The 27,411-nt window shown below is 46.4% G+C and overlaps 1 protein-coding gene across 4 annotated transcripts in view; it reads right to left on the bottom strand.

Moving 5' to 3' along the window:
* Window positions 1–25,386, bottom strand: part of ZFP91 (ZFP91 zinc finger protein, atypical E3 ubiquitin ligase) — a 654,237-nt gene extending 628,851 nt beyond the window's left edge. For 2 of the 4 annotated variants that reach the window (XM_069628855.1, XM_069628856.1), the window contains exon 1: window positions 24,897–25,349. In XM_069628855.1, coding sequence (XP_069484956.1) covers window positions 24,897–25,261 — 365 coding nt within the window. In that variant the 5' untranslated portion in view covers window positions 25,262–25,349. Of the gene's footprint in view, window positions 1–24,896 lie in introns of all 4 variants that reach the window. The other 2 variants (XM_069628854.1, XM_069628857.1) reach the window with 2 other exon arrangements.
* Between the last annotated feature and the right edge of the window lie 2,025 nt (window positions 25,387–27,411).

Raw genomic sequence — 27,411 nt, 5'->3', positions numbered from 1 at the left:
TGTCCGCTTGGAGATTGTCAGTTTGGCTCGAAGGTTGGACACATCATCCTCCACTGTGCTCACCCTCGTTTCAGCTTCGTCCAGGCGCTGGTCCATTCTGTCTATGCGCAATTTAATGGAGTCAATGGTGCTAATCATGGTCGTCGAGTTTGCTATGTACTTCAGCAAACCCTTCCTGCATACATGCATGCATGCCATCCTGCACTGCGTTTCTGTGTGCTTGACAGGAGAGGGTTCTTACTCCATGGGGACTGCTGTATCCACATTTGCTGGTTTTATTGGTGTTGCCTTAGTGTATTGATTCATGGAGCGCTGGGTTTCGGCACTGCCTTTGGTCATCTTCCCGAGGTGAACTGTAGTTCCCGCTAGTGGGTGAGCACCCGTCAACGTGGTGTGCACTATGTTGAAGTTACAAGGTTCCTGATGTGCCACCTGGAGGAGAGAGGGGTTGAAGCATGTGTGCCTGGCCAACAGTCACATGGGAACGCACCTGACCGTTACAATTTGCAGGCAGGTACGCCTCCACGGGTGGTATTAGCGTTATTAAGTTGACATAGGGGCTCCTCCAATCAGTATTGTAGCTAGGAGATGCTAGTCATTACATGAGGGGGGAGCATAGTAATGGTTTTGACTGGCCTGGCCTTTCCAGATAACAGTGGGTCAAATAACCAGGGTGTGGTCTCACCAGGTTTCTACTGACAATGGCCCAAGTCTCAAGTGTGGGGGCGGGTACACAGCACCCCGCTGCACCTCACTGAGGAGGCCCAACAACACCGAAACATGTCTGGGGTTGCTTGCATTTCCATGCAGAGGGGACCTGGCCTAGCAGTTCGGGCTGGGCTGCTGCTACCATTGGCGGTAGTACCTCACTGATTGCATATGGCTGAGCCTTTTTTGCAATGGCGCAGGCGGGCTAAAAACGGTGATGTGGAAGGGTGCCCAGAGCATTGCCAATGGCTCAGATTTATTCAAGCCCTTCCCCCAATCACTTTTTTGGTTCTAGAAGAGGAGGCCAGCACCAGAAGGGCTGGCGCCGAGAGGATGCAGCGTGTCTGAAAAGCCCCTCGGGCGGACCTTGGAAGCAGGTGTGGTGAACCCGACAACTAGAAAGAAGAGGATATTCCATTTTGTAGGTATTGCACAACCTCCACAATGGGGGAAACGTAACAGGAGGACACTGGGCTCCTATCAAGATGAACTTATATTGCTTGGAAAGTGATGTAAATTTAAGTTAATAAGGAATAATGGACTTCCTATAAGTACCCCGATTTAAAATAACACTGCGTTTTGGAACTTGGTTTGCAGTCACACACTACCTATATTAACAGTGCCAAAAGCAGGATTTAAACTACCTACATCCATCAGGATGCCACAAGAATGCTAGGCAGTAAAATATATGGTTTGTGCGAAATAGAGTAGACTCCTATGTTTCGGCACACATGGAGCAAGGCTAAAAATGCTGACAGGTTGCAGAAATCCCAATATTGATCATAATATAATGTGGTTTCCGATTGCGATTACACATTACAAGGTCTCAATGGACCCCACGCCCCCAAGGAGCGGTACTGTAAAGACTGGTAGGGGGTGTCTGTACTTCCGCTCTCTATATGGTAGAGAGGCACAGAAGACCCCAGCCAAGATTCTCCATTATTGGTACGTGGTCGAGCAATCAAGGCCTAGCTTCTCAGGAGGTGATGCAGGCTGGTTCTTAAGTACAGTGTAGTCCCCGAACCCCCACAAAGGAATGTCCACACACTGTATTACTGAAAACACAGTCTTTATATAATATTCAAGGGTATGTACACGATCACAATAACGCACTTTGTACTCAGAAGTCAATAATGATAAATATATACAATTCTAAAGTGGTACCACTAGTTATCAAATCTCATTAAAGTGCATCAAATGTACGGTTAAAATGTCACACAGATTAATAACTAGGAAACCAACAATAGAGATAGGCAGGAACGTAAGATGGTTGAAACAATAGGCAGAATGCTGACCCCTACCACTAGGCACAGTTCTGTGTGGAGATCCCCCCAACCCCCCACAACCTGGGCAACCTGTAAATAAAAGATATATATAGCACAATCCCAGTCCATGTAATGTTCAGTAGTCTTACTTCCTCCTATTAGGATTTTACCCCCCCCCAATGTACCTTGTGGAGTAGAGTTCTCCGACGATGTGTGTCGACTGATCCTTCTCGAGTGACTCCCTTTCAGGCAGGAGCCACGGATCGTCGAGAGGTGTCGAGGACCTCGGCGTTCGGTGTCGGGGAATCGACGGCCCTTCTCGAGTGTCCTCCCTTTAAGGCAGGAGTCACGGGTCGAAAGTCCGATGGTGAAAAGGGTGAAATACGGCAGGGAAGTGGCAGCTTCGTTCCTAGCGGTGCTCGTCGACGACAGAGCGTGGGCGTCCTGCAAGGAAGAGGCGTGCGGGGCACCTCGGTGACGATAGTTCTGGACCGCAAAGAGATGATGAAGAACTGTGGCCCAGCAAGGGCGTCGAGACGTCGGCGTCTCTGTGGTCTTTAGGTGGTGGGAAACCCACCGGCGGATGCTCCTCGGCGCGTCGAGGGTCGGGCCTTCTCCAGCGGGAGACAAGCGGGTGACGATGCAGGCTAGAGCGTCCGATGATCAATGGAAGTTCTTAGGCAAACGGGAGCACGGCGACAGCGGTCGTCGACAGTGGCGGACAACGGTCCGAGTGCTTCTCTTTGAGATTCCGCGGCAGTCCCCGTCTCGGGTCGGCAGCCTGTCGAAGGTCTGTCTACCAGGGAGCGTTGGCAAAGATCAGCTGTGCACGATGGTCCCTCGTAGCTCGGGAAGAGGGGGCCTTAGCAGGTCCTCTCTGGGTCAGTCCTTGGAAACACAGCAGCTTTCAGATTGCGAGGGAGAGCCACAGCACTCCTTCTCGTCCAGCGGGGTTTCAAGGTCAAGCGTCAGTTACTCCAGTTACTCGTCGTAGTGGACTTCAGCTTCTGAACACGATTCCTAGCAGTGAGAGGTCCCCAGATATACTGTTGATCTCCCATTCATTCCGCTGGGTCACACTCAAGCATCCAATCACGACTAAGGGCATTCAGGCAGGCAGTCAATCAGGCACACGAGGTATTCAGGCCATTCACTTCTCTCCAGACACTCACAAGTTATGTTTATTGGGACAAGTACCGAGCCATTCAACACTCCAAGCTGCACTCATACCGGTTTCAGGCAGGGTTGTCTCGGTCATTGTGTCAACCACCAGATACTAGACACCCACAACACAGAATGCATATTCGTCACACACTCTATTCACCCAGGTCCCACCCACAGGAGGTACCCACAACATAGATCACCGGGAAGGCTCCAGCTAGTCTGGCCAGGCCTTCACAACAACACCATATATGGCATTTCCACCCAACAGCCAGTCAGGGGGAAGGGACAGAGTCAGGGCTTCCCAGGACTTTGGGGAAACAAGGTAATGGGTAATAGAAAGCAAGAGGCCACAGGGGCCATGTTGTTTTCCATCAGGAATCAACTGTTCCCAATGGCAGGGCCGGGGTATCCCTAAATGGAGGATACTCAGTGCACCTGTCAAGTTCAGCATGGAGCTGCCACCAGCCCATACACTACTCTGCGGGCCACCCACAGGTGCCCAAAAACATACACTAGGGGCACAGGGTTGTACCCCCACCCATGGGTGCCATAAGGGTATTCCACGGGTCCGTTCACCAAACCAAAAGAGAGAGAGCTGCACCGCCAGGAGTCCCACATGAACTCCTGTGCGGAAAACACGACAGAACACACGATAAAAAGCAGTAAAGGATATGGATACGGAGGCCCTGTCCCTCCGATGGATTTCCAGCATCACAGGTACTCATTTGCAGCTCCTATGACCATGGGGATTCAGGTGGTGGTGGTGGAAGGCACCCATATCCCAGCAGTCATACCACGAAGTCCAGAAGGAACCGGTACTTTAATTCCCAATTCCTGCACTTGGCATGTTTGTTATGGTCCAGAACACGCAAAGTGCAGGAATCAGGATAACTTAAGTTAAAGTACTGGTTCTTCATAGACCTCTGTCAATCTCCACCAACCCCAGACCATAAATATCTGACCACCACGACCAGCCTCATGCCGCATGGGGGGAGGGGGTGGTTAGCAAGCAGCGCTTGCCTCTGCCTTGACCTATCTACAGGTAATTGGACTAATGCAAGCCTGCTTTAATGGCTCCAATCCCTGTTCACGAGACAGGTTGTCTTTGCCCGTTTGCATCATATTTGAAGTGCTTTGTGCTAAAGGAATTGGGAGAGTGGCGGAGGGGCAGGAAGAAAAGAGAACAAGATGGGGGAAATCCTCCTCTGGCTATGCAGGGCCCTCTTCGCCTGCCCCAACCCCAGCCCATTCCCTTGCCCACAGCATCAAAAGCCTTAGGTATGCAATAACATGGTGTGAGGCTAGTCCTTTTGTGTAGGGTGTGCCCTTTGATCCCCGTTTCCCAGGACAGCTCCAGATGAGGGGCTGTTTTGCTGCAGTGAGGTATGACTGTCAAGACTGGAGAGGGGTGTCTGTACTCCTGCTCTCTATATGGTAGAGGAGGGGCACAGAGGACCCCAGACGAGAGTCTCTATTGTTGGTAGCAATGGACGAGCAATCAAGGCCTAGCTTCTCAGGAGGTGATGCAGGCTGGTTCTTAAGTACAGTGTAGTCCAAGACCCCACAAAAGAATGTCCACACACTGTTTTAGTTAAAACCCAGTCTTTTTTTAAAAACACTATTTTTGGATTAGAGGAATACAAGAATATCAAAACAATTCAGATACAGTAAATTAACATTCTAAATCAACCTCCCTCTCTTTCTGATGTTAACCAAAAATAGGCGAAACGTCTCAACCTCTGAAAGTTCGTCATTTACCATTTGGAAATTCCCCCACTTCTTTCCCCTTCAGTATTCCCCTTCCCTCCCCCCACCCTGCTTTAACTAACACTTCATAAAAATATCATAATACATTACAGAGATCAACAAATGAAAGGGTTCCGTTTAGGGTTAATTCCGAGTTCATTCCTCCATGCTGTTATCCCTCATATGACATGTATACTCCTGAGAAGCCGGGGTTTAAAAAAAAAAAAAAAAAAAGGAGGGCCTCTCTATCGCTCACACACTCGTGGAACGGGGACCAGGTCACCAGAAATTTTTGATATTTTCCAGCCGTAAGTGCACAGATTTTCTCCATGGCCATCACTCCCCAGATCTTCACCCACCACCGTGCCACTATGGGACCCTCCTCATTTTAAAACACAGTCTTTATATAATTAAGTTCAAGGTTATGTACACAATAACTCACTTTGTGCTCAGTAAATCTACAATGGCAAATATATACAGTTCTAAGTGGTACCACAATTATCAGATTTCATTAAAGTGCATCAACTATACTCTGGTCAAATGTCACACAAATCAATTAATAAAAAGGGAACCAACCAGAGAGATAGGAAGGAAAGCAGTTGGTTAGAACAATTGGCAGAATACTGGTCCCTACCGATACAGTTCTGTGTGGAGATTCCCCCCCCACCCACTTGGGCAAACTGTAAAGTAAAGATATATCACAAGCCCAGTCCATATATTGCTCTATTTTCCTTGTATAATGTTTCCACCACCCCAATGTACCTGGAATAGCAGAGTTAGACGACGAGTCGTCGACGGATCCTTCTTGAGCAGCTCCCTTTAAAGCAGGAGCTGCAGATCGTCGGGATCCCTCGAAGAAAGTGAACTTGGCGTCGAGGCGGCAGCTTCGGTCCCAGTGGTGCGCATCGACGGCAGCTCGATGTCGATAGTTCAGACCGCAAAGAGTTTGTGAAGAACTGTGGCCCAGCAAGGGCGTCGTGTCGTCCGGCGTCTCTACAGTCTTTGGGTGGCGGGAAACCCACCAGTAGATGCCCCTCGGTGAGTCAACAGCCTGACCTTCTCTGGCGGGATAAAGCGGGCGGCGGTGCGGACGAACGCATTCCATGAATCAAAAGTCTTTAGGCAAAGGAGCGTGCGGCTCCGGTCGTCGATGGCGTCAAGCGGTCCCCTCTTCTGGGCAACACGGCTTCGACGGGCCTCCATCGGTTATGCAAACCTGCGAACCCTGGTCGGCGACGGTGGACAGAATGTCCATTGCTTATCTTCGTTCTCCTCGGTGGTCCCAGTCTCCGGTTGGAAGCCTTGCGAGGGTCTGACTTCCAGGGAGCTTCGGCGAAGGTTAGCGGTGCTCGATGGTCCCTCGGAGCACGGAAAGAGGGCGCCTAACCAGGTCCTCTCTTGTATCAGATCGGATTTCGGCAAAGGGAGACAGCAGTCAACCTTCTTCAGGCTCGGCTTCGAGATTAAGCGTCAGTTTCAACTTCAGCTTCTGAACGATCTAGCAGTGAGAGGCCCCCAGATATACTAGTTGATCTCCCATTCCTACTGCTGGGTCACACTCAGGCAACCAATCACTCAGAAGGGCATTCAGCAGTCAGTCAGCCAGCCAATCAGGCATACAGTGCATTCAGGCTATTCTCCTCCCTCTCAGACACTCACAACAAGGAAGGTGTATTGGGACAAGTATCCACCCATTCAACACTACACACTGAGTTCATACCAGTTTCGGAGAGGGTTGTCTCTGTCATTGTGTCAAACACCAGAAATCAGACATCCACAACAAGAAGTGCATATTGGTCACACGCTCCATTCACCCAGGTCCCACCCACAGGGTGTACCCACAAAATACAGTCACTGGGAAGGCTCCAGCCAGTCTGGCCTGCACTTCGCAACACCATATATGGAACTTCCACCCAACAACCAGTCAGAGGGAAGGGACAGAGTCAGGACTTTGGGAAAACAAGGTAACAGGCAATAGAAAGCAAGAGGCCACAGGGGCCATCTTGTTTCCTATCAGGAATCAACTGATTCCAATGTCAGAGCCTGGGTAACCCAAAATGGAGGATACTCAGAGCACCTGTCAACTTCAGCATGGAGCTGCCAACAGCCCATACCCTGCTCTGTGGGCCACATACAGGTGCCCAAAAACATACACTAGAGGCACAGGGTTGTACCCCCACCCATGGGTGCCATAAGGGTATCCCATGGGTCTGTACACCAAACCAAAAACAGAAGGAGCTGCACTGCCAGGAGTCCCACATGGACTCCTGGGCAGAAAACAATACAGAACACAAAATGAAAAAGGACTACAGGACACAGACAGGGAGGCCCTGTCCCTCCAATGCATTGCCAGCATCACAATGACCCGCCCTCACAAAGGAACAAAAGAAAGGAAGCCTGCAGGGCTACAGTTCTGCTAGGTGCAGCAGGCAGCCAGTCTGAGCAGGGGTTTATGGGGGCAATACAAACAGCATGCCCATGACTTGGTTCACAGTGTTTGTCACATATATGATACCAATTTGGTGTGGCTTTAATAATTATGAAAAACACTATCCACCATACCCCAAGCTCTTGTATGGCTTATATCTAAAGTATACGACTGCAGATTTAAATGCAGACCCTGCACATCAAAGAAATGGCTGTCACAGCAGCTGTTTAACAGGGATCTTGTGGCTTCTGAACCTGCTCTGTGCCACTGGAGAGCATGAACTGCAGAACAGTAGACTGATGCAGCAAGGCACAGGTGTATGCTATGTTTTTAGCATGGACCTTAGGAAAAGAGGGGGGCGGGGGGATTCCCGATTAGCAGGCAACCCTTTGAGATGCAATTAACAAACTATTTTATTAATTTATAAAATTTAGAAAAGCCAGGGCTTCTACACTCTGGTCAGATGGCAATTCCTCGCACCAACCTTATGACCCTTGTCAGAAATACACCACGGAATACATCAGGCCTGCAACAAACATATGAGCAGGGACATCAATAAGTCACAGCACAATTGAACCTCATAAACTAGCTGGATTATTTCTTTAAATTCCTACGAGACTCACTGTTGCGTTTTACATCTCAAGGAGTCTGTTTAATAATTCTGAATGAGAAATGGCACATGTCTGCAGAGCATTAATAGAACATTTCTCTGTGTGTGGTTGTTTCCAACATTCCTCTGGTTCATGAAGGTGATGGGGGCAAAAATAGGTTGGAAGCGGTGAGTTTTTATAATTTGTTACTTTTTTTTTTTAAGCCAGCAAATTCTAAAGGTTTTATTGCAGGGCATCGACAGTGTGGAATGGCATTGACAGTGTGGAATGGGTTACGTCGGACAAGCAATGGAAGTTAATCAGAAAATGCATGACTTCATCAACATGTTAATGCGAAGATTTTGAATTCACTATGCAAAGTTTATGCATGATGAGTTGGCATATCATTCTTTGATCTGCTAGCAACTGAAAGTAAGTGGGACTTTCAAACAACCTTGGCTAATAGTGTAGAATTTGAAAGGCTATTCCATAATGAATCATGACACAGGAGACCACTACACTACACTTCACTTTCTTTACTGTAAAACATTTAAACTTTCCAACAAACTACACCTCCGAAGAAGAGCAGGAATGATGCATCATTTGAACTTCAAAAAAACATTTGATTTCAGTAGAGCTCACATCCACCTATTAACTCTTTTTAGATGTTAGGGACAAGCAAAATAAGGGTTTATAGTCATAGCATCGAATGCCTTACCATCTAAAATAAAAAGCGTTGAAAAAAGAAAAAAAAGCATTTAATGCATTCGTTTTTCTTTAGGGGGTTGGGGGTCGCCCCCCAAACATGCTTTTTAACCTTTAAAAACCCAATACAATTAAAATAAATCCTTTATCTTAGATGCTTTTTTTTTCAACGCTTCTTTTTAGCTGGTATGGCATTAGATGCTTTGGCATTCGATGCTGTCACTAGAAACCAAAATAGGACCATCTACTAAACTTCTGGCTGTAAATCCAGGCTGGTTAAATAATTGTTCCCAAATTGAGACCTCCAAAACCACAAACTTCAGTTGTAACATCAAGGCCCAAAAAAAACAAACAAAAAAAACAAACACTATGAGGGAGCATACATTCAATCCACGAGAAACATCCCTATAATAGTCCTATAAACTGCATTTACAAATAATATGGGGATATTGGCTGCAGCAACGAACCGTACTGGCTGGCTACAGCCTGCTGCCAGACCTTTACTGACTACAGCCACCATTTTGTCCCCAGATAATTTACCAGTCTGCTATTAGGACATCATAAAAACATACTTTATGAGGTTTGCTGTGTGGCATAAAATAAACCAGTGTCCATGGCAAGATGGTCACCATAAGTTATTTAGCATTTTTATAGCGCCTTATATATCATTGGTATGACCTCAAAGCGCTGGTCGGTTGGTTGCCCTTGGGAACCGTAGTTCAAGTCAGTAGAGAGATAGTGTTGTATGGTGCATGGGTGCACTAGATATGTGCAGCTGATCTAGTTGTTGGATGAAAGCCGCTTTCTAGCGATAGGTGGGGTGCTGAAGATATCAGTTGGATGTGTGCAGTCTGGTGGGTGGACACTCAGACTGGGTTCTGGCTGCGTTAGGCCTGAGGAACGCCTATGTGAACAGCTAGACTGGAATGTGCTCAGCTAGCTGTGTCCATCAACTCCATTCACTCCAACCATTCCCTCTATTCCATCCATTCTATCCTATCATGTGGGTGAACACCAGGTAGGACAGCTTCATTGTGTGTTTTGTCATTGGGTTGCTGGGGGATTCAGACACATCTGTAGGTGGTCATCGGTGTTATGGGAATAGACATGTTTTAGTAGTTTGCGGAATGACAAATAGTCTTCGGTGCGTCGGATGTGGGGTGGAAGCGAGTTCCATAGAGTGGGGGCCCAAGGCTGAGAACGAGGAATCTCCTATCCTGACCGAGTTGGTAGTTGGGATCACTAAAAGGAGGGTGGAGCTTGATCTTAAGGTGCGGGTGGGAGGTAGGGTTTTACCTGGTCTTGCAGGTCTAGAGGGTCGGTCTTGTGCGCTGCACGGTGGGTGATGCACAGGGTCTTGAAAGTGGTCCTTTGTCCAACTGGGAGCCAGTGGAGTGTTCTGAGAGCTGGAGAGGTGTGGTCTCTTGGGCCCAGTGCTAGTAGCATTTTGGCGGCAGCATTTTGTGCTCTTTGCAACTTAATGAGGTGGTATGCCCGGACTCCGAGATAAAGGGAGTTAGCGTAGTCCAGTCACGACATTACAATAGACAGAACAGCGGCAAGTCTGTTAGGAAAGGAAGGGAAAAATGTGTCCAAGAATTTTGAGGTGGTAATTGTTAGGCATAATTATATGCAGTACCCTTTGGGAACACTACACACAATTAAGACTACAAGTGACAGTAAAATGTCACCTTTGGTACAAGCCTGTAATACACAATTATAGTGGTAGCAGTAGCGGAGCAGCCAGACCTATCTCAAGAGTAAGTGAGCAGTACCAATATTTACACAAAGGACAGTAATTACTATCATTCAGGCAAACACTGACTCAAGGTTTCTAAGTAAAAGAATATTTATTTACTCAACAGTTGTATAACATTTCACTATTCTAAGCAAGTCAAAAATCACAATCATAAATACACCACACCACTTCCCTTAAATTCCAGACAAGTTAGGCTCACAAAATGAAGTGGGAGCAAAATGGCACTCCAGCAATTTAAAAAGGGAGGGAAAGACAGAGTTATTGGAAATTAGGCAAAACCAACAGGTAAGTACTCAGGGCAACTGAACAAGAGAGACTACAGTGAGATCAGATCAGCTAGAAAAGGCTTTCGGCCAAAGTCAGTGGGTCAATTTTGCTCAAGATCACACAGTTCAGGGTAGTTTGCAGTAAAGTTCGTGGCACAGATTCCAGATGAGGTTGGTTGGTAGAAAAGTTAGTTCAAAGAGAAGAAAAGGACAAGCCCTCGGATTGGAGAAAGATTTCAAACACTTTCACTGCGGCTGACCGAAATGGACAACCGGATTTGCACAGTACCTTAAAACGGAGAGGGAGCTGTAGCTGAGGTGGACGTTCCTGGTGGTTCCTGCAGGCTCACGGTTCCTGAAGCGACTGGCGGACTGACAGGAAGTAGGAAGACTGGAGGGTCCTGCGCCACCCAAGGAAGCAACCAGCAGCAGAACAAAACAACAAATAAAAGGTGCGCTCCTTAAAACCCAAGCAGGGTCCGACCTTCCTGGCTATCCGGCCCACTGTAGCTCTGTACAGCGAATTCGACCAGAGGAGGGGTCCTGGCTTGTAGTTTGGGCAAACTGGGTGGTCCCACCAGCACAAGGGAAGACGTTTCCTAGAGGATCTTCTCTGTCGTCGGATTCTGGCAATTCAGACATGCAGCAGGGCTTCACCAGGCGGTTCAGTCCTAGGCAGTGGAGGCGGTCAAGTAGCATTGAGTGGTTAATTGTGTCGAAGGCGGCAGAAAGGTATAGGAGGATTAGTGCAGCATATCCTGCAGAGTCCGCAGTGATCTTAAGATCGTCCCGGATTGAGGCCAGAGCGGTTTCGGTTCTGTGTCGTGGTCTGAAGCCTGATTGTGCAGGGTCAATGAGGTTGTTGGATTCGACAAGGCGTTTAGTTGGGAGTATGCGGTTTGATCAATGAATTTTGCAAGGAATCTGGTGTTCGAGATGGGCAGTAATTTTTGGGGGTCGAGGGATTTTTCTTTTTAGAAGAGGCTTCACATGTGCAATTTTGAAGGCGTTGGGGAAGATTCCAGAGCTGATGGAGTCGTTTAGGATGGTTCTTGCGTACTCTCCTGCACAGCTGGGTGAGAATATTTCTTTGAGGACTGAGGCGGGGCAGGGGTCAAGGGGGGAGCCAGATGGTTTTCGAGCAGAGAGAAGGTAGAGAAATTCATCTCTTGAGATTGGTTTGAAGGAATCGAAAGTGGGTGGAGTTGTTACTGTGGCGGGCGGGGGGTGGTTGATAGGGCGGACGGCTTTTGTGGTGGTGAGAGGAGGGCCGGTTTGTTGTTAAGAGAAGTTGTTCTGTCGAGAGCGGTGGTGTAGAAGTGGAGAGAGAGCGAGTCGCAGAGTGATTGAGATGGGGTGGATTGGGCTGAGGTACAGGTTGGTTTGACAAATTCAGAAATGATTTTGTAGAGTTCCTTGCTGCGGTTTCCACAGTTAAGAATGCAATTGTTGTAGTGGGCTTTTTTGGCTTTTCGGATTTCAACTTTATAGTAGCGATGGTGCAAGGCGAAGGTGGATCTACTCAGATTGGTTGTTCTTTTTCGCTATTTGCGTTCCAGGGGTTTATTTAGGTGTTTCGCCATCTTCAGTTCAGGGGTAAACCATCTGCAATATGGACCAAGGCGAGAGGAGGAGCAGCAAGAGGGGTTGAACGGGATTAGTGAGTTATTGAGCCATGAGTCAAAGGAGTCGATTGTTAAGGGTTCATCACGGGTGATGGTTGTGGGGGCAGGCGCGGGGGGGGGGGGGTCTGTGAAGCAGGGCTTCGGCTAGGTCATGGAGGATCTTTAGTTTCTTCCAGCATTTGTAGCGGAGTGAGGCGGCTGGTTCAGGGATGGGCTCGGAGGCAGGGGAGTGGATGGTGAAAGGGACAATGAAGTGATCAGAGCAGGTGAGAGGTACGGGGGGCTAGATGTATCTGGTTGTGGGAACTGAAGATGGCATCAAGGGTGTGTCCTTTAGAATGAGTTGGGCCGTTCATGTGAAGGGAGACGTTAAGCGCATAAAGGCAGTCGACCAGTGAGTGGGTCATGGGGTTGGTGGGAATGTCTAGCCAGATATTGAAACCTCCTAGAAGAGTCAGAGAGGGGTGGTTTACTTGGATGGCGGCTATAGAGTCACAGAGGTTGGATGTGAAATGTCTGTCATAGCCACGGGGGGGGGTTCTGTAGATGATTAGGAAGCTGTGGGAGAATGTAAGGGGCAGTGAGAGTTTAACGAGAAGGGATTCGCAAGAAGGAGTGCATGTCTGGGAGTCGACGAGTGAGACGGAGAAGTGAGATTCGAAAATGACTGCCCTCTGCCTCCTCTAGAAGGTCTGTTGAGTGGGATGAGGTAGTAATCGAGGGCGGGGGGCTTCATAAGCAAGAGGGGCAAAGTTGTCAGAGAACCAGGTTTCCGTGATAAAGACTAGGTCAGGAATGTCAGAGGAGGAGGAGGTCAAAGATGCTGTGTCTGGTTAAGATTAACTTTCACTTACTGTGTCAACCAAGAAACTAGAAGAAGACGCGGAGGTATCAATAAAGAACAGAGGATGCAAGTGGAAGAGTAGACTTTGTAAAGTGGGGGCAACAGGCGGGCAGGTAATCGGGTCAGAGAATGCCTGCTGCATATGTGCCAAGTAAAGCAGAAGCAGGAGAACAAGGGTGTGTACCAATAAAAGTATGGATTCATTTGCTTCTGAACTGCCCAGCACGCAGAGCAGGGTGTGAACGGACAAGATAAGATCAGTCTGTTTTTATGTCAATAACTTCTCTCTCTACTAATCAAGTATGAGGACTGTGCATTCTGGGTAAAATCCAGGAGGAGAGCATTATGCTTATTCAAAGTCAACCTCCCATCAAAATCAACTGCTGAAAAGACCTAAAATAAAACTACTTGGAGATGGATATCCATGATCAATCCGCTGCACCATGTATTCTTCCAACCTTGCATCCAAAACAAAACCTTAAGACGAGAATTGGAGCCATCGCACTACAAGCGACAAAAAGGAAAACATCTAACCCTCCTTTAATACTAACAAATATGACACAACGTGGAAGTAGAGATCGGGTTATACCCAAGTCAGCAGTTGCACATCCCCAGTATGCCACTGATGCACAGTAGTTTGTTCCAACAGTTTCAAGCAGCATGGAAATGCTGTTCAATACACTGGCCTTGGCCTGGTTTTGTAAGTAAATTTATGATAAAAGTAAACCTTCAGTGGAGAAACCCATGCAACAGATATGGAAAGACTTGAAGTCAGACACTCTTACTGGAGACTATACATAAGAGCATTGTAAGCTTCTGTGACCAGACTAGAACATTAGATCCTTATCCTATTGTCAGTGCTCAAAGAACAAAATCAGCTTATTAAAATACCAGAGATGCATATGGAGTTGGCACAAGACACAACTAAGTGGGTTAGCAATCAACCCAATGTCTGGTTAAAATTACTTGTTGGTAGTGCCATGCCTTCTTGGACAAAACTTGACCGCCCATTCCAAACAGTCCAGGCAGCATTTCAGCTCTGAGGTGTTCAGTCGAAGCCCAGCAATCCCAAACAATACCTACACCCAAGTCTTAAAGGCGCAAGTCAGTCATCATTTAGCCACATAATTCTCCAGGCCACTAGAGTAAATGCCTTGTGGTATTTGATTGAGAATCTGACAAACATAGCTTAAAAACAGGGGGAGATGGATTGAAAAATCTAAAGGCCATTGTGACTACCAAGGGTAGACGCCCAGTCGTGAGGTACAAGCATTTCTGGTTCTGGTCTACAACCACACCAGCAATCCTGGATGATATTCCACTTCAGGCACAAACGTCAAAAGTCTTGCAACTATCTGTACAGAGTACCTCTTAGATGGTTGATGTACCAGCCTGCAGACACGTTCTGATAAAAATGTAACAGCCCATTCTGTCTCTGTTTCAGGCTAGATGTTTGACAGCAAAGAACTAGCTAGCAAATCAAAGTCAATTCCTTCCTCCAGAGGCCATTCTCCTCCTGTATAAAGGATATTACATTCCCAGAAGAAATCAGTAATGGTACAGTACGTAGTGGACCCATTAGATTCCCCATCCTCCTGAAGCAAGACAAGCTAGTTCTCCTCACTGCATTAGCGTATGCCTGTGTACCACACATCCCAAACAAAATTGAATTTATGTAAATCTAAAATGCATCAATTGGTTCACAATATTTCTGCAAGGATGCGTAGCTTCATTAAGTTACTTAACACCACAACAATTACACAATTTAGATTTTCTCAGGGTGCAACAGATATTGTAGATAAAAGATGTAAGTATAGGCCACTATGTTATGTCCTTTACAGGTCAAGGCCCACAATACCACCCATGGACCACTCCCCAAAGTTGTCCCCCAAAGGCAGAGCAGGCCTTTTATGAGATAAAGCATGCGCGTGCCATTGCTCCATCCTTTGGTCTTCCAAATAAAAAAAAATAATTAAAAAAATAATAACAAAAACTTTACACACGGAAGGACATCCCCAAAATCTACTGACACAAAAGCTCTGCGACAGGAACAGCCCCATAGCATATTACAGTACAGTACTGGGCCTACTTGCAGCAGGATTATCGCCTTGCTTGCAGTGGGATGCTACAGCTGCATTAGCAGTTCAGTCTGAAAATGTAGTTCTAGGTTCATCTCTTGTAGCCAATGTCATGCAGTAACTGCTCAACTACTGAAAATAAATGCACATTGGCTTGCTTCCCAGCTAACGAAACATGATCAGATTTTGTTGAATTCTGCAAATGTAACCAAGGAGATGTCCAGTCCTGAATCCTGCTTCACTCCTGCCGAGCCCAGCAGGAGGGGGAAACTTAAGATTCCGTCACTGTAACGTGGGGGTAAACATTTGCAGATGCAGGCTACTATGCAGGTATAAAATTTAACTAATCACATCAATTTTACACATGTACTCGGCACACAACATCTTACTCTAACACTCAATTACCACTTGCAAGTGGTGAGTGACCAGGGCTAATTTTAGGGCCTGGTGTAACAGCGACACCTTACAATTCTCCAGGAATAAGATATATATGCACACGGAACATAATTTCGTACGCGCCAGGGGTCAAATATCACTAACCAGTGCAAATATTGCCCCCTGTATATACATTGATCTTAAAAAACACAAGCCTACCCAGCCATCAAAGGAGTGCTTCACAAAGTGTGCAATCGTACAGTCATCAGGGGAGTAACAGTAATGTATTTTAAGAGCAGGGAAGGAAGTGCATAGAAGTCAGGGGAGGAAGACGGCATCACCATTCACCAATATGTTCATTGAAGAGAAAGATCTTCAGTCCTATGGTGAATTACATGTGAAGAGCCTTCAAGAAGTACGTTGGTGGATTGTTAGTGCTGAAAGTAGTACGGTATGTAGCAGGATAAAGCCCATTTCAATTTGAATGTTTTTGCATTCCAAACTGGTGGCGAAATGGCTCATGGTGTGGGGTTGACTCCTCAACATCTCGTTTCTGCACTGGGGAGGCTGGTGATTAAAAGTCTTACTTAGTAGAAACAAGGTAGAACCATTAATTATGCCAAAATGTCACAACTGCAGTATTGGCCAGATAAGTTGCAAGCTACTAGACAGATATGAAAAGTCACTTACTGCCAACTCTCCACAATCACGCAGCACACCATTTCTTAATCTCCACAAGACAATTATCACTTGCCATTGGCTTGTGCAAAATGTGAGCCTTGGATGAATAGATTATGATCAGTTCAAATGAAGAATGTCCTACAAATAGGTCTTGAAATACCCCAATGTCATAGCTTATGAATGAAAGATTTGCATTCTACAAACTATGATGTGTGAAAATAAGAGACAACCAACATCTACCAATCCTGATCCACCCGTTACAGAAGATCCAATCCATCGCCCCTAGCAACCATTCACAATAAACTTATGACCTGCAGCACATGATTGTAGAAAGGTTAATATCACAATGCCAAAATATTCTTGCTGTCAACTAGACTAAGCAAACAATGTATCAAAAGACATTGTATAGGTTCTGTTTTGATAGCACATCCGATGTAGTACGTGTAAATCCTCAGAGAAGTGTGAATTTGCCAATAATCTTGTTGATTAACAGCCTTTTTAGACGGCATGTGCTAAATACACAAAAAAGAAAAAAGAGCCATTTCCGAATGTCATTCTTTTCTCTAGCAATTACTGAAATCCAGAACAGTATTATAATCAGCAATGGTCTGCCATGAACCAGGTGACTGACATACCAGTTTACCTTAATCTCTTGATTGTATGCCAACCATGTGCAGAGAGTGGCAAGACTTCAATGTTGCCCAATGTAAATTAAAACATATACATGGACCGAAATAGGGATTTGTAGCACAGAATCTGAAGTCTGCTGCTGGGAATCTGGCGTCACCGAACATGCAGGCTCTACCTCTGGGGAACAAGGAGCCAACACCTAGAAAGTTTCAAATGAGAGGCAAACTAGAACCTTTTGTTTATTATGTGACCCATTATTGTTTGCATTTCTTCTAGACTTGTCCCAATGCTCCCTTAGATACGATCTCATACAGATAATGTCACTTGTATGGCTCCTGGTTGCTGTTGGTGTCAAGCTAAACATGAGAATTTGGTACTCTGTATATACATGTACATAAGGTAAACATTTGCACAAATCTGTGGAATACTAATGACGATCTCCAGCCTAAAAATACATACTGCTTATGGACGTTATGTCAGAGCCAAGTCACCTGTGAAAAAGCAGGTAACACTGCCAAAGACAACAATCAGTTACGTACCTTGTGCATATGAATATACAATACATAAATGTAAAAATGGATAGGTCCTTCTGTAATCTTCGCTTAGTAAAGTCTCAATAATATTCACACACACTTAACAGAAAGTCAAATTCTCTCACATGAAGCATGCATACATTACAAACTGTAAGCTCCACAGGGAGGGCTATAAGTGGGCCAGGCTAGCAGGGGCAGAGCCCCAGCAGCCTCCAAAAACCATCTTTGAGCTGATATGATATATATTGTATTCATAGCGTGCCTATAAATAAGTGTTTCAAGGCGGGACAAGGCAACGATCTTAACAGGCTCAGTGATATGGAGATTGCGCAAGGGCAGGGGAGAGGAAAGGGGATAAGTGCCGGGTGAAGGGAGGGAGGAGAAAGTGCTGGACATAGGATCGAAACATCGAAAAACAAGAAGTGCAGCAAGCAGGTGGCAGTGCAGGGGTTAGGTGCAGACAGCAAGTGTTAGATAGTGCAAGTAGGGGGACTGTAGGGTTGCAGAGAAAGCCGCAAGTGCAGGTGTGCAACTGGGAGGGCAGGGACCTGGGCCTGTGGTTCAGAGGGTATCCAGGTACCCAGTGCAGTATCAGACAGGAGATCAACAGGGAAGAGGAAGAGAGAAGCCAGAAGCAAAGAGGAAAGTCTTGAACTGCTACCGGAACCGGAGATGGTTCTGTTCAAGTTACAGAGGAAGGCCCCATCCAAAGAGCGAGATCTGCCCCCATCTCGTTGCTTGGAAAAGGGACTGACCCTCAAGGAGTTGGAGGAGCGAAGAGCTCGAGTAGGAAGATGCATCAGAAAAGAGCTGGAGGTATTTTTGTCCCAGACGGCCTTGTGGACAATGGAAAGGGTCTTGAACTTGACCCTTGCAGACAGTGAGCTTCTGGGGGAAGGAGAGTAAAAGAAGAATACCTCTGAGGAGGTGCAGTTGGTAGTTTGACTTCTTAGAGAAGTCGGAGATGTGAGGAGAGAAGGAGTGTGTAGTTGAATATAATACTGAGGTTCTTAGCCTCACAGGTGGGAGCAGGAAGAGGGCCATCATTGACGGTGGACCACACTAATACAGACAAACAGACCTGGATGAAGCGAGCTGGGTGTCATCCGATTCCGCATAGCACTGGAAATTGGAGCAGAGAGCAGCAATGCGGTGGGCGAGAGGTGACAGGTATTGGTTGAACAACCAGGGAGAAATGTTAGACCCCTGGGGAATTCCGCAAGTGGAGAGAGAGATAGAGGAGAGGAAGGGCCGAAGCTGGACCTGGGAGGGATGGTCAGAGAGGAAAAGTCAGCCAGGCCAGAGCGAAAAGCATAGGAGAGATCAAGTAGGATGAGGACAGAGGGGAGATAAGAATCAAGGTTAGAGAGCAGGTCTTCACGGATGTTCAGGAGAGCAGTTTCCGTGCTTCTGGGTGCTCTGAAGCCAGACTGATCGTCATGGAGACAACCAACAGATTCAGTGTGAAGATTAAGCTGGGAGATGGTCAGCTTTCCAGGAGTTTGCCCAGGAATGGAGTGATAGAGACCGGGTGATAGTTAGCCAGAAGGGAGGGGTCGGCTGAGGGTTTGTTGAGAAAACGAGTGCACAAGTGGGTGTAGAAGTCAATGTAGTCCTTTATGGTTTTGGAAGAACAAGTAAGAACCTATTTTGATGAGGTTTTAATTGATCGGATTGGTCTAGAAACCTCGTCAGGAGAGAAGAGGCAAGGCAGAGAAGAGAAGGGTGGGGGGGTGGCAGCAGGGGGATTGAGGAAGAAGGGAGACTGGAGGGAGAAGCTGAGAGGCTGGGCAGGATGTCCTGGGTTTTTGAGATGAAGTGAGAAGCCATGGCCGTGCAGAGGGCCTGGGAAGGAACAGGAGAGGTACAGACTGCAGCAGGATTGGCCAGCTCCTTGCCGATTTTAAAGAGGTCAGACAAATTGTTAGATGCTGCAGAACCGCAGGCTTGTACTTGAACTCTCTTCTTAGTGAGGACAGAGTCGGTAGTGCCTTTGGAGCAGGCGGCAGGCCACTTTGTCAGAGGATGCACAAGATGCCAACCATTCCCGCTCAGCCACCCTACACTTGGGTTTAAGGGTGACGAGATCCGAGTCTTACCAAGAGTTTCACTTGGCTTTAGGCTTCATGCAGATCCTCATGACAGGAGCAAGTGCATTGAGAGTATCAGAGACAGCAGAGTGGAAAGAGCTGTGTCAGGGTTTGAGTCAGCCAGTGGTGCAGGAGGGGTAGAGAGAAGGAGGTGGCGAAAGCCTCAACTGACACACGCTTCACGGGCGGGGGGGGGGGCTGGAGAGAGAAACAGAGACCGTGAGTCGGCCCAGAGGGAAGAATTGAGGGAGAGAGTTGCAAGGCAGGACAGGAGGCATCCAGATGGATGTTGAAGTCTGCAAGGAGGAGTTGAGGCCAGGAGGAGGGAAGAGAGGTCCGCCCACTCGGAGAGGGATCTGACCAGGTGGACGGTAGATAGTAGCCAGTGTGAGAGTGGACAGGAGAGAGAGAAAGCATACAGACCAGGCATTCAGAGGAGTAGGCCTGTATAGGAATGATAGATGCAGGAATCCACTCCGGGAAGATCAAGGCTACACCCCCATCGGAACGGTTGGATCTGGGGCGCAGAGAGCATCTTGTAGCCATCAGAAAGGAGAGTGTCAAAGCTCATGACAGAGCTGGCCAAGAACCAGCTCTCAGTGAGACCAAGGACATCAAGGTTGAGTTCTTCCAGGAGACAGCAGATATCAGAGAAGTGTTTGACGGCTGAATGAGAGTTGAGAGTGGCGAGGTGGAGAAGGTTGCAATCCTTAAAAGTCTCCCAAGGGCTGTGGGGGGTTACAAATCAGAGGTACTCCCTGCGGTGGTGTGGAAGGAGCCTGAGGGAGGGCAGAGGAGGTAAGATGAGAGGGTAAGGTAGCCGAGGAGGAGGAAAAAGGCGCCAGAGTAGTGGCAGAGGGTGGAGGCAAGGCAGCCAAAGAAGGGAGCCAGGGGATAGCGGAAGAGGAGAGAAAATTTATAAGGCGCAGGAAGCGTCTATCAAAGAGGAGGAGGTTGGCCTGAGGACCTTGGACCAAAACAGTGCCATTGATGATGACCTTAGAGGAGTGGAAGGAAGCCAGGAGGGCCTCCCACCGGGTGCCACCATTAATGGGGGAGGAAGACTAAGGAGAGAGTACAGCAACTATATGAAGAGTCCATAGTACTAGCAAAGTGACGACAAAGAGGATGTCAGTGAGGGTCTGTCTAGAGGAAGCGCTAGTGTAGGCATCAGCGATAGGATATCCTTTTTGAACCTCCACCTACCAGACTTAGTGAGGAGGGTAGGATAGTCGATAGTGAAACAGGTGGAGAAGATAGGAGAAACAGGGGAAACACAGGGGGGGTGCAAGCAGAAGAGACAGAACAAGACAAACAGCTGGACAGATGAGGAACACAAATCAAAATTAGTAGGGCAGATGAAAACAAATGCAGCCCCTAGGCACAGTTTGAGGTAGTGAAGTGGAAGTCTGGGTGAGAGGAAGTGAAGTTTGTATTGGCGACTAACCCACAAGGAGCGAGATTGTCACAAGATCTTCAGTGGACTCTGGGGAGTGCAGGGTCACTTCAGCCACCAGTCGAACAAGTGGGGTGTAGGGGTAGACCTCAGGCCCGACCAGGCAGCAGACAGGGAGCAGACAGGACCTTCGATGCGGGCCTTAGATCATATGGGCCGGTTCCCAACTGGCTACTCATTACACCGCCGGAGAAATGGGCTGCTTAGCTCCCTTAGTCTCCCCCCCTCCCCCATCAGTAGCACCTGGCTCGATTTTAAACAAGGGACACACATGCGAGTGCTGTAGGGACATGGGACACTGTAGAAGAACTGAGTGCAGGGAAGCGATCTGCTAAAGCAAACCTGACTGCAAAAGGTACAGGTAGTTTGCTGTCACTTTACTGATAGGGTGTCATAATGTGCATGGGTCATTCTGTTAATTTCATGTGTATACACACACAAGGGTTGCAGGCTTGAATCACGGTTACATATATATCCTACCTAACAGTGTGCTGTGCTTAAGTTCCCAAAACTCTCAGTTAGCATTGGTGATGCTTGTCTATCTCTCCTTTCACACACATCTCCTGGGTGATTCGGGGCCAGCTGAAGATATCAGGGAAAAGTTAAGACATTGAGGTCTGCCTTTGGAAAGCAAAGCACATTAAACGTGCCCTCATCTTTAGTTTGATAAGAAAGTTACCCAACTAAAGGAAAATGTGCATACAATCAGCCCTTCCTTGCAGGTGGTTAGAATTACATTTTATCAAAGGATCTGCAAGCTGGCCTCTGCCGAATTGGCTCAATCAGACATGGGCTTTCTTTTTTTTTTTATTTTTTCAACATTACATCATATAAAATGTCTATGATAAAGAAAAAAACATTTATACACGATGATCAACGGTAGTAAAATTTGGATATTTAAGATATTACTGGTAGATATATTAACATAACATAAAAGTTAAATTAAGTGATACATTTCTTCTTCTCTTGTTTAAGCAATTTTAAACCATACAGAAAATTTAGAATAGCATATCTAACAGATCTCCTTGATGTGTGATATAGCAAGTTCCATAATTCAGTGGCCGACTCAATGAATGATCCTTCAAATAGAGGTTTAAAAATTGAAATCCTCTGGGGAAGTAACACTAAACATTCTGCACAAAAATGGCGCAATGTTTCTGGAGCAGATAGACAGAATCGGCAGGATATAGCTTCCGGTGGTAACAGTTTTCTTCTGCATAATATTTTGTGAGTGGGCCATATGTTTAAACGAAAGCGCAGGAAATCATCCCTTTGGCGAGAGTTTGGGAAAAGCATTATATATAGTTCTGCCATGCCATATCGTTTCAGATTAAATGGATTATCTTTGAACGATTGATACATGGTGCAAGCCTTCCTTGTCTTGATCCAATCTAGCTTCCATAATTGCTTTTTGACAACATTGGGCTTCTCAATCAATGATAGATTAGAGATGTTCAGTTGTATTAGGATTCCCTGCGCCTTCATTCGCCATATGGTAGGAAATACATCTTTCGATTTTAGTAAGTAATTCGCTACAATATGCATTAATCCCTTATGGCTTCCATCACTTGCTATTAAACTTTTTCTATATATTGCACAGAGTTTCCATTTATAAATTGCATAGAACGACAATAGACCTAACTCATGTCTTAGTAATGCTATGGATATTGACATTGGCAAATTCAGGACTTGTTTCCAAAAACGGCCTTCTAGAGAAGTCCAGTAGCCATAGGTTTTTATCTTGAAGGTTTCTCTGCCATATGTAACCACAGGTACACATTTCTGTTTATAATAGATTATGATGGGCTTCAAGGAAAATTTGCAAAACTTGGCTTTAATCAATCGGGCCTGGGAGAGAGTCATAATTGCTTTTTTTCTTATATGATTTTCATAACCCAGAGAATTTATTTGTTGAGTTATCAGCGTTCCCAAGTAAACATAGGAGTCTACTGTATCCAGATTTGTTGATTGGTCCTCTGCCTATATGTGCCAAACTGGATAACCTTGGTTTTTGCAACATTTATTGAGATGTCATTTTCGTCGAAATAAGGTGTTCAGTAGGGTGCGTAGGCCATTGGGGGTTTTAGAAAGTAAGACCATGTCATCCGCATATAACAAATGTTGCACTGGAATGCTATCTATTTTTGGGGAGTGTCACAATTAATTCAAATCGTGCTTTGATATCTACGATGAAAAAATTGAATAGGGCCGATGCCAAGAGGCATCCTTGCTTCAGTCCACGAGCGATCTTAATCGGCTCGGAAAGGAGTCCGGTGCGGTCTAGTCTGATTTGTATAGTGGTGTTCGTGTGAAGTTCGATTATCCATTTGAGGATGGACCACGGGCAACCACTATTCATCAGCTTTGTAAATAACAGCTCTTGCGGTACAGCATCAAAAGGCCGTACGAAAGTCAATAAAAGCGATGTATAGAGGTTCCTGCTTCTCATACGCACGATAAATGATGCTATTCAGGGTAATGATGTTTATTCCAGTGCCCACTTCAGGAATGACATGGGCTTTCCCATACATCTGTGACCAAAAAAAAACGTTGTTTCCACTTTAGAATTTCTCAATTGTCTGCAAAGTTTAAAAGATTAAAATATATACAAGATCTAACCTTTGCGCACACAAGCCACCAAGGATTGTCAACGTGTCTACCAAACTGTTAGGTTACCTGGTGAAGATAGGCGTCCTCGGTGAAGATAACCATCCTCCAAGGTAAATGTAGTAGATCTTTTTAGTCAAATCACTTAAAAGTGAAGTCTATGATACTATTGTTTTAGGGTTGGCGCAGGTTTGCTAATTTAACTCATTTCTCAGCCACTCTGCCGACTTCAGCCCACCTCTCCCGTATGCCCATCAGTCACATGAGCTCTACTTGTCCCGCCACACTATTATTTCAGCACATGTATGTACCTCACATACAAGAACACTGTGGGGACATCACGTGATCGCGGGAGCGTGTTCTCGCGAGATCTCGGCATAACGTGATCTCACGAGCCCACGCTCCGCGGGAAAACGTTCCCGCCAGTGCTGATGCAGCGGCAGACAAAGCAGGTCATGCCACAGCACTGCTCCTGATAAGGAGGCAGTAACAGGAGGTTCGAGCAGCCTCCAGTCACAGCTTCTAGGGCATAAGTCCACAGCCACAGGAGGCTACATGGGGGCCCTAGAAGCTTGCAGCGTGCCATCATGGTGCACACCCTTCCCACAGTGAGTTAACTGGGAAGTCATGAAGCTGAACTGAACTGTGAGTAAATGCTTGTCCCGAGTTAAGGCAGTTTAAGGTCCACCCATTTGTCTTACAATAAAGACAGTTGGAACCCCTCACAGCGTCCTGTCGTCCTTTAAGGCCACAACAAACACCTGTTGGAGTAACCTGGCGGTGTGCATAATAACATGAGCCCGATTAGCAGTAAACAATATCTACACATTATCAAGAGATGCTCAAAGTGACCTCTGCCGACTTTAGGCCACCTATAGCGTATTTCTATCACTCACATTCGCTGTATGTCCTGCCAAACACGCATTGCCATATCTAGCCAAATACAAGAGCACCTGTTGGATTAGTGGTGTGCATAATAACATGAACCCCTGTAGTCTTTATCCAGCTGAAACAAACACTGATGGTTCTACCAACTGCATTGCTTAGAGAGATCCCGGGAACACTACTCACAAACAGGGAGCAATCACAGAAACCCCGAGTTGTCATGTTACACCATCTGCTCTGAAACACCGACAAGAGCAATGGTCGACCCTACATCAACCTCCTCCATCATCCCCTAAGCGCCACTCCACTTTATCACTCACACTACATCCCACTTAGTTCAACATCCATCCCTCCTCCATGGTGCATCACTCATGAAATAAGATCCTAGCATATACAACAACAAACAAACCACTCAAATCATGAAGCCTTGTAGTAATACCCCCATCAACCTAATTACTCACACAAGCCCTTGACAGTGCTGGTTCTGTGGTTCATCTGGAATCACAAGTCCCTCATCGTCGTCCTCATCCTCCTGCACCACCAGCGCTTCCTCCTCCTCCTCCTCCTCCTCCTCCTCCTCCGGGTCCTCTTCCATGATGGGTACGGGCTCCCCCCGCCTGACCCCTCGCCGCCTCCTCCTGGGGCACTCGGCCTTCCTACGCCGGGCAGAAGACCCCCCTGCAGGGTACAGGGGAGCACGGGCACGCCGCAGTACCCGGCAACGTCCACCGTCAGTCTCCTCCACCAGCAGCACCTCTTCACCTTCTTCGCAACCCGGCTGCACCCTTTGCTCTGCCCCTGCCGCCTCCGACTCACAGCCAGACATCGACCCCAGAAGCTTCACTCCAGCCCCAAAGCCAGGAAGGGTGCGTGCAGCTGTGCGTGTGACCCTGGAAGCAGCGCGCTGACGTCCACAAACCCACTACACGCAGCGCGGTTGCCAGGTTCACTGGAGAAAATAAGGACGATTTCTTTTGAAAACAAACCCCAAAGCTATCCATGCTATCGTACGATGCGGATAGGTCGTAAAAGGAAACACCTTATTAATAATAATACAAGAACGAACTCAACCACCCATGCTAACGCGAAATGTGACATAGGCATGAAAGGTCAAAACGAGATGTTGTATAAAGCGCTAGCAAATGTAAAATTCAATGCCTATTCCAAGGTAAACATCCTAGAATAACCCAGCTCTGCACAGTGTCTCGTATATTTAGCAATTACAACCATTACAAGTACTTCCGTAGCTGTCAAAATGCCCGCAGTCAAATGGCACCGTTTTTTTTAACTGACCTCACTTGTTAGTTTAGTGGTTTCCAAACTTTTTAATGCAGAGCTCTTCATGTTCCCGTGGTCATGTGTGAAAAGTATACTTGCCAACCCTACCGCATGGCTCTCAACCTTTTTGACATCATCAACAAGGCAGGTGAAAACAAACGATTTTTTGGGGGGGTGAGAGCCCATTGAAATTAATGGGCGTATACGGGGATTGACTGACAACTGATTGTAAGGAGGGTGACGTTTTGTACACATTATTCTCATATTATATTTATAAACTAAAAAATACTGTCTCACATGAGGCTAAATAAACACAACATAAAAAGATGAAGCTTATCAGTCATAGCTCTCAACCATTTGTGTTGTAAAGGCGGGTGAAAACACCCGATTTTATTTTTGGCGGGTGAGAGGCCCATTGAAATGAATGGGCGTGCAGGAGGCTTGGCGGGTGAGTCAGCTGTTTACAAGGCGGGTGAGTTGAGAGCTATGTATCAGTGCTGACTCGGTAGACTTGAGTCTCTGTGGCTAATCCCCACATTTCTGTCTAGCATTCTTCTGTGCCCACAGCCCATTGCACTAGCTCATTTAGTAAGACTGAGCCCGTGAGAGGTATGCAACAGAGTCTGTGGCTCCAAGGCAGGTGAGTTGAGAGCTATGCTAGCGATGTAGGCAGTAGGCTACTGCATTTTAAGCCTACCACCTACAGATTTGGGTGACAGATCCTACTGTTTTTTACAGTGGTAGGTAATTTATGTGACTCTAAGACAATTAATCTGTCTGTGCAGTGGGCGGTTAAGAATTACATTTGAGTGATGGGGTCAGCCATAGCTCTCAACGTTTTGTCATCCCATGTCAGGTGAAAACATCTGATTTTGCTTTTGGCGGGTGATATCCCATTCATTTGTATGGAAGGGTAGAGAGATTAGCGGTGAGAGAGTGATGTAAACGGAGAGTCCATGTGGGTGGAAGTAAGTCTTTATTTCAACAGACAGAGCCTGTAGCCACACCGCCACCCAGCCTTCGCCAACCGTCCTTTTTTTTTTTTTTTTTTTAAATTAATTTGATATAGCTGGTAAACCAACTTTTCAAATATTTACACTCATTATAATTTTTTTTTTAAATTTGCACATCCACACAACAATAAAAGATCAGTAAATAATTATTTGTATCTCATTAAGAATAATTATGAGGCAAAATAAAGCAGAGTAGAATGAATAATTATGTTACAACCATCAGACTACCCTTCACTTCGAATTGATACAGACAGTCTTCGTAACAGGAAATATTAAATTAAGAAATTGCACAATTGCGAGCTGTATAGTTAATCTTGGATTAGAAAACAATAGATTCCATATTTGCCTAGAACTAGTACTGCTCTGAACCAACAATTTACTTCCAAAGCATTTCACTCTGATGTCATGTAGAGCGGGGCACTCAATTATAAGATGTTGTAATGTTTCACATTGTCCTTTGTCATTACAGTGCCGACAGAAGTTCAGGTCCTTTGGTATTACTTTCCTTCTATGTAAAATCTCATTAGTTTCATATTGATTTAATCTAAATCTTAGATATTTCTGACGGGATGCAGGTGATGGGTATTTAAGCAGATACTCTGCTATTACCCCATACCTTTTGACGCCAAATGCCTCGGGGTTAAAATCCTTGAGTTTTGAGCAGATTGTCATGTTGGATATCCAG

The sequence above is a fragment of the Ambystoma mexicanum genome, chromosome 12, assembly GCF_040938575.1.
Source record: "Ambystoma mexicanum isolate Mex_15411 chromosome 12, UKY_AmexF1_1, whole genome shotgun sequence".
Classification (NCBI taxonomy): Eukaryota; Metazoa; Chordata; class Amphibia; order Caudata; family Ambystomatidae; genus Ambystoma; species Ambystoma mexicanum.
This window is presented reverse-complemented; position numbering and strand designations above follow the sequence as displayed.